At 50.1% G+C, this 12,125-nt stretch overlaps 1 protein-coding gene across 8 annotated transcripts in view; it reads right to left on the bottom strand.

Moving 5' to 3' along the window:
- CLUH (CLUH binding protein of NUMT mRNA) overlaps positions 1 to 12,125 on the bottom strand; it is a 66,331-nt gene that overhangs the window by 23,524 nt on the left and 30,682 nt on the right. For all 8 annotated transcript variants that reach the window (XM_075904868.2, XM_025179296.3, XM_025179297.3 and 5 more), the window contains exons 4-10: positions 11,761 to 11,904; positions 10,028 to 10,155; positions 8,440 to 8,594; positions 6,417 to 6,542; positions 4,514 to 4,661; positions 3,116 to 3,208; positions 1,810 to 2,504 (exon numbers count right to left, since the gene is read on the bottom strand). In XM_075904868.2, the coding sequence (XP_075760983.2) occupies positions 1,810 to 2,504; positions 3,116 to 3,208; positions 4,514 to 4,661; positions 6,417 to 6,542; positions 8,440 to 8,594; positions 10,028 to 10,155; positions 11,761 to 11,904 (1,489 nt within the window). The remainder of the gene's footprint in view (positions 1 to 1,809; positions 2,505 to 3,115; positions 3,209 to 4,513; positions 4,662 to 6,416; positions 6,543 to 8,439; positions 8,595 to 10,027; positions 10,156 to 11,760; positions 11,905 to 12,125) is intronic.

Genomic DNA, 12,125 nt, shown 5'->3' with positions numbered 1-12,125 from the left:
AGCTACAACTACTCAAGAGAGAGATCATGGATATGCTGGTATTAGAAAAGGTTCAGAGAAGGGCAACTAAAACGATTAGGGGTTTGGAACGGGTCCCATATGAGGAGAGATTAAAGAGACTTGGACTTTTCAGCCTGGAAAAGAGGAGACTAAGGGGGATATGACAGAGGTCTATAAAATCATGAGTGGTGGGGAGAAAGTGAATAAGGAAAAGTTATTTACTTATTCCCACAATATAAGAACTAGGAGCCACCAAATGAAATTAATGGGAAGCAGGTTTAAAACAAATAAAAGGAAGTAGTTCTTCACACAGTGCACAGTCAACCTGTGGAACTCCTTGAGGAGGTTGTGACGGCTAGGACTATAACAGGGTTTAAAAGAGAACTAGATAAATTCATGGAGGTGAAGTCCATTAATGGCTATTAGCCAGGATGGGTAAGGAATGGTGTCCCTAGCCTCTGTTTGTCAGAGGGTGGAGATGGATGGCAGGAGAGAAATGGCTTGATCATTACCTGTTCGGTTCACTCCCTCTGTAGCACCTGACATTGGCCACTGTTGGCAGACAGGAACCTGGGTTGGATGGACCTTTGGTCTGACCCAGTATGGCCATTCCTCTGTTTCTGAGTCATTGTGGATAGTTCTCTGAAAACATCCACTCAGTGTGCAGCAGCAGCAGTCAAAAAAGCAAACAATGTTAGGAATCATTTAAAAAGGGATAAAGAATATGACAGAAAATATCTTATTGCCTCTGTATAAAACCATGGTACGTCCACAACTTGAACACTGCATACAGATGTGGTTGCCTCATCTCAAAAAAAAAAAAAAAAAAAAGACATTGGCATTGGAAAAGGTTCAGAAAAGGGGGGAAAAAAAGATTAAGGGTTTGAAGCGGGTGCCTTATGAAGAAGAATTAAAAAGACTGGGACTTTTCATCTTAGAAAGAGGAGATTAAGGGAGGGATAGGATGTGGAAAAAATGAATAAGGAAAAGTTGTTCACCAAAATAAATTAATAGGCAGCAGGTTTAAAATAAAATAAGTTTTTCTTCACACAGCGCAACTCTGCCTGTGGAACTCCTTGCCAGAGGAGGTTGTGAAGACCAGGACTTTAACAGGGTGTAAAAGAGCTAGATAAATTCATGGAGGTTACGTTCACCAATGGCTATTAGCCAGGATGGGTAGGAATGGTGTCCCTAGCCTCTGTGAGGGGCTGGGAATGGGTGATGGGAGAGGGATTGCTTGATGATTCCCTGTTCTGTTCACTCCCTCTGGGGCATCTAGCATCGGCCACTGTTGGAAGATGTGATATTGGGCTGGATGAATCTTTGGTCTGACCCACTATGGCTATTCTTATGAGGGAGAAAAATTGCTGCTTGTCCAATCCTCAGAGGTCAAGAAGAACAAGGGGCTTAAATTGCAGCAAGGGAGGTTTAGGTTGGACAGGAGGAAAAAACTTCCTGTCCGGGTGGTTAAACACGGGAATAAATTACTTAGGGAGGTTGTGGAATCTCCATCACTGGAGACAGTTAAGAGCAGGTTAGACAGACGTCTCTCAGGGAGGGTCTAGACAGTGCTTGGCCCTGCCGTGAGGGCAGGGGACTGGACCTGATGACCTTAAGGTCCCTTCCAGTTCTAGGATTCTCTGATTCTAACTGCCCCTGAGGGCTGGGGAGAAAAATAAATTAGCTGCCCCATCATGGAAGTTGCTGCGATGCAGGTGCCGTGTCTCTCGAACAGCTGCTTGCGTTCCAGCCTCTTTTGAGGTCACCCAGCAGGGAGAGGGGAAAGGGAGGGAAGTCTCCTCAGCTCACCTGTGCTCTACAAACGCGTCCACCAGCTCCTGCCGGAGACAGCAGAGCTTGTGTCGGTGCTGCTTGGGGAACCCCATTTTCTGACACTCCTCTGGCATCTCCTCCCCGTCGATCGGCAAAAAGTTCAGGTCAGGGGGGAAGGTGCGCAGCAAGTCGAGGATGTAGTGGCGCCCGTCGTTGCCGATGATGCCTTTGCACTCTACGGACGAGCACAGCTCCACCTCCTCGTTCTTGTCGTTCAGAACCTTGTGCTTCTGGATCTTGAGGGGCCGGCTGGTCTTCTCCAGCAGCTCCAGGTACTTGGGGTGAGACACAACGGTCTTGCCAAAGTCTATTGACCCGTAGATGACGCTCTGCTCCTGCTCTCGCTCCAAAATCCCTGGAATAATGGACTGTGCCGTTACCCTGTACCCCCTGTAATCCACCACCACGGTCCCCAATGTGTACAGCCCCTCAACGTCCACTGCGTTATAGGTCCGCACCCCGTTGAGGTCGTTGGTGGGCGCCACGTAGGCGGCGACATCCCCACCGAAGTCTTTGTAGTGGTCGCGGACATCGAAGCCCAGGCTGAAGAAAATGTTGTTCCAGATGAACATCTGCATCTTGGTCTCCTCGCTGGGATTGATGGCCATGACGTTGCCGTCGATGACGGCCATGGCGCCTCGGGTAGCCGCCGCCGTGAAGTCACTGTGGACCTGGAAGTGGGTGGGGGAGGGGAGCATGAAGGCAGGAGAAAAAACTGTTCATTACCCACGTACTCCTAACTCCTGCCATCTGCTCAACCAACACCTCACGATTATCTGAGGCAAACAGCCAGGTTAGGTGGCTTTCGCCCTTGCGAGTCTGGCTAATACTAAAGATGCCGAATTGCTTACCGACATGTCCCAGTTTCTTTCGCTTGGCCACTTGGGATGCTACAGTAGGATGGCACCTGACTGACTTGGTCAGGAGATAATCCCCAACCCACCCACCTTGTTGAACATCCTCCCACCCCGGCCCTGTGTGAGCGAGGCAGCCTGGCATGAAGCAGCACCACTGGCGAGAAGCCTGTGTCACTGCAGGCAACATGAGCAGCTGAGGAGAACGAGTCTCCTCCAGCAGCTTGGGAGATGGGGAAGAGATGAAGACCAAGCTCCTGACCCGCATCTTAGAAGCTTCCAGCAAAGCATCTGTGCTTATAAAGATTAAGCCACAGAGCCGAGTGAAGCTCTCAGTCAACCCAGGGTGGGTCTCTAATTAGACTGAGAATGGATTATCTATGGTTTGCGACTAACACCCCCCCCCCCCCAATCTGCCTCAAGATTACCTTGAAAATGGCTCGTTCTCTCAGCAGCCTCTCGGGCAGATTTTTGCGTGGTAGCTCTCGTGTGGTTTGTAGCTCCTCGTTCCAGTCTCTGGTCTGAAAGGGGCAAGCCTCGAGTCAAACTGGGTAAGGGGGAAGTCGGTACTTATAGGTAAAGAATCGTAGCCTTCACGGAGGTCGTGGAAGTCACATGACTTCCAGTGAGCTCCATGACTTCAATCTCGGGGTTCTCTCAGAACTCAAGGATTGCTCAGAACTCCTAGCTGTCAGGTCCCCTGTACCTTCCAGGGCTGCTGAGCCTCCGAGGCCCACAGGTGGGGAGAGCTGCCAGAGATCCAAGCAGGACCACAGCTACTCAGCTGCGAGGGTTGATGCGGGGTCCCCATGCCAAAACTCCCCATTTTGTCACACATTTTAGTAAAAGTCAGACAGCACATGGACTTCTGTGATTTTTTTCCTTGATTGCCTGTGATCCCTCCGTGACTTTTACTAAAAATATCCATGACAAAGTCTTAGCCTCACTTCTAGTTTGCGAGCTAGTTTGCAGGAATTTATCCCCTACTCCAGATCAGAAAGACAAAGGAAGTCCGACCCACGTGCCATTTCGAAAGAAATTTAGCAGCCACAGCAGGCTCACAAACAAAGTTCATTTAAACCGCCAACTGTGGCGGATCTTCCATTGTCCAGTTACCCAGTGCAGCTTACCTGGAATATCAACAGAAGGTCTGATGTGGTGGGACGCTGAATTTAATTAGCCAGTGTGCTCCAATTTAACTATGTTAGAAATGGGCAGAGAACACGGATATTTCACTACCCCAGAAATGTTCAACGCTCTTAGGGCTGAGCCAGCAAGCGCGGTGGCTCTAACCCCTCCGGGCTATTTCAAGAGAAGCAGGCAGAGCTGTCTTCTGAAAGAGAACCAGCCGCTCATTTAGGTCCTGCACTTGCAAGGAGTTCTGCCGAAGCTTAATGTTGTGCACCCAAAGGAGTTGTGTTGCCTTTGGTGGGGTCACTCCCAATGAGTGAGGTTGAACATGGGTGAACACCCCTTTGCAGGATCAGAGCCTGAACCTTAAAGAAAACCCCACACACGCTGCAAGAGACTTGGAGAGAGGCAGGGCTAAGTGATGAGATGAGCAGCAAGAGAACTGTGGAACAACAGGAGGCAGATTTAGCGGTTGGAGCAGCCGCTCGACTGTTGGGAGGCCTGGCTCCAGGAGACACCTTGCACGGACACTTGCTGCTTCGTGCCTCCGCAAGGTGAGGATGTTAATTCTCCCCCTGCATCACCTGGATGCCGGGAAGTTGCTATTCCTCAGCAAGCAATTCGCAGTTCTTTTTATGAAAGGCACTAACAGCACCACCACCACCAGCAGCTGTACAGAGGGCAGCCAGATATACCTGTCCAGGTATGTGCTCTTCATAGCCCAGCCTTGACGTATAAGCATCTTCTGCCCTCACACAGTCCATGGCGTGCTCAGCCTGGGGTGCCGTCCAGCTGTACACCTGGAAGGGGGTGGCTATCCTTTCAAAGGGGTGCCGCTGAACCCTAGGCAGGAGTTCACAGCCATCAGATCATTTCCACTAAAGGGAGCTTTTGATTTGGAAAAACAAAAAAACCCACAAGAATTCTCCTCCCCCACAAAAACCCGTCCACAAGAGCCAACATCAGTCCTATCAAGCTCAGCCAAGGTCATCGGATCTGGACCTCTGCTCGGACGTGGTCACATCTTTACAATTGGCTTAAAGCCCAACAGCAACCAGGAGAATAAACCAGGTACATTGGATTCAGTCTTGCTCTTGGGACCAATCTAGTGTTTGGAGAAAGCTCTCCAGCTGTGCCTCCCTGCCCTTACAGCTGTGTTAATTCAAGTCAGTTCTCTCTGCTGGAGCTAGGATCACGCCCAGGCCCACATGGCTTGCTGTTATAAAAATATAGAGTATCCGTCAGTGAAGCGGAAAAGCAAGCTTCACCTAATGGCCTTTTGTGTAGCTTCGCTGCTCGCAGCAGGTGTCAAAATTGCATCTGTACTCATTTCTGACTCAACAGGCAACAGACTAATCATTTTTTAAATGGCCAGATAGTCACAGTGGCGGGTTTCAGGCCACGGCTAATTTCTAGCTTTCGTGTAGTGTCACTTTCGTCTCTTTAATGAGACCAGATGTAGGATTTTTGAAAGCCGTAAGTGTGCCTGTCAATTTATACCCTGCAGAGCTCAGGCAGTTCATTAAGTGGACTCTCCAAAGAGTGACAGGTTTTGTTTGGAAGCAAAGCAAGTGGGTCCCTGCAGCAAGGACAGGGTTATGAAATAATTAGTGAGTATAATAATAAAAAAAAAGCACATTACATATAATTACCGGAAAGTCACATGCATGTGTGTCTGCAGTTTGTAACGAACAGGAGAATCGTTATTTTAAGCAAAATCACGGCGTGATACTTTTCCTCATATTACACTGGGCTTCAGTCTTATTTCTTTATGCAAGAACGCCCATTGATAAGGGCTATTAAGTACTGTTACGGAGCTCAATTATGCTTTACACATTAACTCTTAGGTGCCTGGCTTGGGGTGCCAATCACAGTAAGATATTTGCTTCAGATCACGCAAACAACTGCAGATTTCTGAGGGCATTTGTTCCTTCAGTTCCACCCTTACTGAAGGCCCCACGAAAAAAAAAAAAAAAAAAGGTGTCCCTTTCCCACCCATTTCCCCAGAGCCCACCCTCATACACAAGCATAGATGTTCAATTTCTGATCAGTGCCGTGACAAGAAATTTAGAATTCCAGCCATAATGCAGGCCTATAAGAAGATACTGAAGCTAGTACTACATCTCCTGTAAAAAAGTTACATCCTTCTCAATTTATGTGGCAGCCACTCATGTTCACATGCTCTCCAAGTGGGCTGTCTAATGGTTTTTGGAAAAACTATGAAGGGAATTAGGTGTCAGGAACCTGGGTTCCATAAACAGCCCTGTCACTGTTTTGCTAAGTAACCCAGGGCAAATCACGTCAGTTCTGTACCTTCGCTTCCCCACCTGAAATGAGGATTTCAATACCTACTTCACAGAAATACCATGGGATTTAAGGATTTGTAAAAAAGCTTGGAGATCTTGCTACAAAAATGCAAAGTTTCAGCTAATGTCCAGTCAGCATTCCCCAGATCTGAATGAAGCAGATGTTGCAGTCAACACCTGGCTTCAAGAGACAAACAGCATCATCCAATCCCTTAAACAGTATCTGAGCCTCACACCAAGCAACGCCACCAATTGGAACACCCAAGGCAGCTCAACAAAATGCTGTTGCTACCGTTTCTTCTGCAGGGCCGAGAAGTTTTTTTTGAAGGTCGGGCTGATCTGGTTAAGAAGTTCCACCAGGGAGTGACTGAGAAAACTGGGATTGGCAGGTTTAGGGTTGAAATTGTAAGCGGTCGACCTGCAAAAAGAAAGATGTTCTTGTTAAGATGGTTAGGCAATAAATCTTGCCTGCAGTCAGTCAAGCCACCATCAGATTTAATGGGGTTAGGTTTTCCCTTCCCAGCTTGAAGGGTGGATTTCACAGAGCAGGGCTTCTCAGCGTTCTGATCACATGGGCCACCTCTTAACAGACCTCTCCACCTTCAGTGAGGAAGACTTGTCCTCCCCGACCCACTCACAGCTCTTTCATGGAACACTCAGACAAGAAATGGAATGCGAGACTCGAGGCGGTGCAGCCAACCGGGTCCCACAAACAGGATCTCTCCACGGTTCACCAACAATTGGTCTGTGGGCCACATTTTGGGAAATCCCACCTGCCTTTGAATGGCTTAAACTCAGACTCTTTACACCAGGGAGTTAAGTTGTGCACACGCTTCAATCTTCCTCTTCCTAGCCAGATTTTGACACAGGCTACCGATTACCAATTAGGGGTGTAAAATCCCATTTAATTAATCCCTGGAGCACCCGCACCTATGGCACGCCTGGGCTGGGCCTGCTGCAGATGGGACCTGCTCTGGCCGGGCTGGAGTACCCAGATCTGTGGCTGGCCCCCTGGGGCTGTTCTAGCCCTCACCCGTTAACCATCAACCCCACCTGGTAAGGGTGACGCTTACCGGTTAGCCACTCACACCCCTACTCCTATTAAAACTTCTTTTCAATTATTTCTTCTGGGAGTTGGCTTTGCCTTGGTCTCTCTCTCTGAAGGAGAGCAGGACACAGACACACTACTTTTATGGCTCTTTCTTAGTGAAGGGTTTTTGCTTCTATTTTTGACTTCGGTTTCCTTTTTATGACCTTACAATCTTCTAGCCCATCACTTATACCGTGGAGATTAGCTAGCCTGGCAAAATCCTACTCACCAACAGCTACAGCAAGTACCCCACAATCAGCTGATTTATGATTTGCATCAACGTAGCACCTAGAAGCCTTCCTCACTGACCTCTTTATTTAATGCCAGCTACACTCCTGGGGAAAGGTGGGCAAGTAGAATCCAGGCCTGGGCTGGGGAACGACACGATTTTCCAAGGCCGGGATCGATATTTGTGGCAGGGCAGAAGACGAGGGCTACAGGGGTCAAGGAGGACCTGCCTCCCATTTCACACGGTGCTGCACAATTCACGTGGAGCAGCGTGTTGTTTTCTTCTAAAGCCTCAGGCATGTCTCTGCTGCCGAAGGACCCCTGATGACCAAAGAGCTTGTTCTAGGATGGCGATGCCTAGGATCTTGCACGACTGAGGAATGAGACAGGTTGGACCTCTCCGGTCCAGCACCCTTGCCTGGTCCCAAACCAGGGAGTTTGCCAGGCCAGGGGAGGTTAACGCCGGCCCTTCTGCTTCCGCCAGCTGCAGGGCTCTGCTCTGGCAGCAGCAGAGGGGCCAGCATTAACCAAGCAGTGACTGGGGGGGCAGGATGCTCAGGGGAAGAGGCAGGGTGGCTGTGCAGCCCTGCAGCTGGGAGCCAGAAGCACAAATAGCTCCACGGTTTGGGCCATTGGCCATGGGGCTCTACAGCCACCCTGCCTCTTCCCCTGAGGGCCACCCCCCCATCCCTGCTCCTCCTTCTCCCTTCCCCCGAGCTTGCACACTGCCAGTGAGCTATTTGCTGCTCTCCAGAAGCTCAGGGAAGACGAGGAGGAGTTGCTGAGTGCAGGGCCTGGCTTCTCCCAATCAGCGCTCCAGCCCGGGAGCACCCACAAAGATGCCGGACCACCGATGTTGCTGGACAAGGGAAGTCCGGACTACAAAGGTCCAACCTGTGCGAGGCTACTCACTATGGAGACAAAGCAGCGCTTCTTTTTAAGGCAGCTAAAGCAAACTCGCTACCTCAGGGAGAAGGCGAGAGTCGTCTTTACTCACTGATTCAGGTAAAATCCTCTGGTGGACGCAGTGATGCTAACGTGCCGATCCTCCACAGTGATGACGTATAGATACATGAGGTCTCCGTGCATCTTCCGGTTGCCAGGTGGGGGATTCCAGCCACTCATGGTCAAGACTTTTAGGCATTGCAAAGGCTGCGAAGCACACCCGGCGAGCCCCGTTTCAGAACACATCCCATGGCAAGAACGCACACACGTTCACGGGCAAGCTCTCTCCGTCACACCTCCCCACCCCCGCCGATCCCAGGAACAGCGCTTGCCACATTCCCAGGCCCACTAAGTCTTGCAAGTCTTTCCCAGATGATAGTTCACACCACACACCCTAGCACTGGAGCATATGATTTATCCAGAATTGAAGAGCGCACTTTACGTGACTTTAGACGGGATGAGGCATGGATTTCCAGTCCCAATGGTTCTCAGAGCAGCAGCTTTTAAAGCCACGCTGGAATCCATGTGGGACGCACTAATGTACCGAGACTACAGCAATCGGAAATCCCAATCCCCTAGAATTTGCAAGGGGTAGAAACAAAAGCTCTCCCTCCCCCACCCTTTCAAGTAGGGATGTCAACATGCAGTCGACTACACAATTAACTGAGAAGCTTAGGCTTTTCGCTTAATCTTGTCGACTACATGCATTTCCCCCCACTTTGCCACCTCTATCAACATGGGGACAAGGGGAAGCAGGAGATGGTGCCCATAAGGAGCTGGCCTAAAAGCATGGGATCTGCCTCCCCCTCCCCCGTGCTGCTGCCTCTGATAGAGAGGCAGCAGTGTGTAGGATGAGGGGGGCAGGCTGTAGCTGATACACGCAGGGAGCCAGCTTTTAAGCCGGCTCCCCATGAGTATCAATCAGTTCCATGGACCGACCTGTCCCACCTTCTCCCCCCACACTTTCTGCCTCCTACAGAGGCGGGGGTGGGAAGGCAGGAGCCGGTGCTAAGGGGGAAACCGGCTTAATATCTGGTTCCCCCAGCATCAGCTCTGCAGTGCTGCCTGCCCCACCTTTGTGCTGCTGCCGCCTCTACTAGAAACAGTAGCGCGGGGCAGGGGGCAGCAGGGGAGGCAGCTATGAGCTCAGGCCTGCCGTGGACAGAGGCTGCTGCCATGCTGGGCTGCTGCTTCTGTATCAGAGGCAGCAGAGAGCTGGTCCGTGAGGGGAGCTGGTTTTTAAACTCACCCAGAGGCAGCAGTGCGGGGTGGCAGGAGGCTCCCCAGGAGTGGGGTCAGAGTGCACTGGCTGCCAGCCCCGCCCCCAGGGACTATCGAATAGTCGTGTAACCACTAAGATTCCATGCGGTTACACGACTACTCGATTACACGATAGCTAACATCCCTACTTGAAAGACAATGAGTCCTTGCTTTCAAGTGACCCAGCTATTCCAAGTAGTTTGTATGCAAAAGACTGGACCTTAAACTTTATGCCTTTGGCCTAGCCATGCTAATTAGTCAGACATTGCTCCAGGACTCAACAGAGCAAGTCCCAAAGGTCACTTCAGGGTAACATCCACTCCCCCAGCATGCCCCTTCAGGAGTGGCCTGGACACTTCAAAGATGCAAGAGAATTCTACCTTCCAGTCTCGGTTCTGGGGCTGGAGGGCACAGAGGGGTCTGTCTTTGCCGCCCGGCAGGATATGTTCAGGAGGGGTGCAGTCAATTTGTTCCATCTCAATGCCTTTCTTCTTCCGCTTTCCACTGTCTACACAAATGGACAGACAGATCAGGGCCGAGCAGCGACTGCCTGGCAGTATGCAGTGCAGAATATTCCACATGGGACTCAACTGCGTGACCTCCCTCCAGAATTGAACTTCATCTGTTGGGTCTCTTGGAACTACACTTTAGCTACCCCCAGCGGGCAACCAACCAACAGCTTCACCCGCCTGGCCATTAGCATGACTGCAGAAAGTGGTGTTGATTAAGCACTGAGGCTGGAGTTTGCAAAGTTAGATGTTTATCTCCTGTTGAAAGTCATCTTGGGCGCCGTTGAAAGGATTTTGGCACCCGACTCCTTTACGACCTTTTGAAAGGTTACCTCTGCCTTTTAAGCTAGAGTATCCAGAAACAACAACATGCACCTTTCCCAAATGCGGCTCAAGAGAGAAAACATCTGTATGAGACTAACTTGCTCTGAAAGGATTACATTTTTAACTCAGTAAACATCCACGTCGCCCTATGCACGCTAACTGGCAGAACAAGGTGTCCATCAATAATCATCAAAAATGTCAGGCAAAGTAAGAACCCATTAGTCTACTTAGATTAGATTTAAGGCTACTTAGTGCATATTGACATGCAAGAGTCGCAATTTGTATTTAGCCCTTAGAAAGCTTTGCCTTCTTGAATCTCAAGGTCATTAAATAATTACTGCCTGACCACCCTAGAATTTCGTAATTTAAGATCGATAAAATAGTAGAAAAGCTTAAAAATAAACATTAGCTATTCTCTGTCAAAACGATACCAAACGCACAACAATCAAATTCTGCCAAACCTAAACAGAACCACAGCTCAACCAGCTGGGTCCAAGCATTTCCCAACTCAACAAGACCAGCTGAGCTCTCTCCCCTTCTAAAATTCAGATCGCCTTGGCAGATGCCTCGCTACAGACTTGGAGATCCTAACTTTGGGCACCAGCGTAAGTCTTGGCCACTATTTGAATAGAGAAACCCACCCCAACAACAGCACCCGCCTAGAACCACAATGCACAGCTTCACGTAAGAACCTGGGAAAGAGCCCCGAGGGGTTAACAGGCCTTTGCATTACAGGCAGGCAAACAGACCCATCCTGGGAGAGGGAAGATGGTCCAGAGGTCAGAGCACTAGCCTGGGGTATGGGAGACCTCTGTTCAATTTCCGCTCCACTGCAAACATCCCGTGTGAGGCTGGCTTAGTCACTTCACCTCTCTGTGCTTCAGTTCCCGTCTGCCCAATGGGGAGAACAGCGCAACCCTACCTCACCGAGTCCCGTGAGGATAAACATTCACGCGTGTGAGGAACGCACAAACTGCAGACATGGGAGTCATACAAGCACCTCAGACACAGTACCAAAGGGTTAAGCAGCCCACTACCACGGACAGAACCAGGCAGCGAGCGGAGGACTTCTGACTCCACAGCCTCTACTCCAACCACCTATCAATAACTTACATAAGGAAAGGAGTGTTGAGAATGTTTACCGCAGGCCTCACTGACAGGGGACATCCATAAATTACACCAAGCAGGTTAAGTGAGTAAGTAGGCAGCGTGGAGGGACAGCTGGGTTTTCCACCGCAGCGGACAGGCGTGTCACACCAGAGTCGCCCTCTGTCCCGTACCTCCTAGGTCTCCTTCTGTGAAGACGCTCAGGAATGAGAGGGAATTGCAGTCCACACCATTGAAAGCATCTGACGGGTCAAGGCTTTTCAGAAGGTCTCGAATGTGACGCACGTGTATCCGGGCTTCCCGTACCGTGTAGGGCTCTGGTCGGCAGAAGGGAGAGACAGAATCTCAGGTTCACATAGTTTACTCCCGTAACGCCCATCGTGGCTTTCAAAGGTCTCTACACACAAGCAGCGCTCAAGTCAAAGGAGTTCAGCCAGGGATTCATTTTACCCCTCTCGTGTTAGAACCGTGCTTGTGCCTCACGTGCTTGTCCTTCCTGAGGGACGTGTCACAAGCATGAACAGCAACGGGCAATTCC

Source organism: Pelodiscus sinensis, chromosome 21, assembly GCF_052426305.1.
Source record: "Pelodiscus sinensis isolate ZL-2025 chromosome 21, ASM5242630v1, whole genome shotgun sequence".
Classification (NCBI taxonomy): domain Eukaryota; kingdom Metazoa; phylum Chordata; order Testudines; family Trionychidae; genus Pelodiscus; species Pelodiscus sinensis.
The sequence above is the reverse complement of the archived record's forward strand: the minus strand, read 5'-3'. Positions and strand labels throughout refer to the sequence as shown.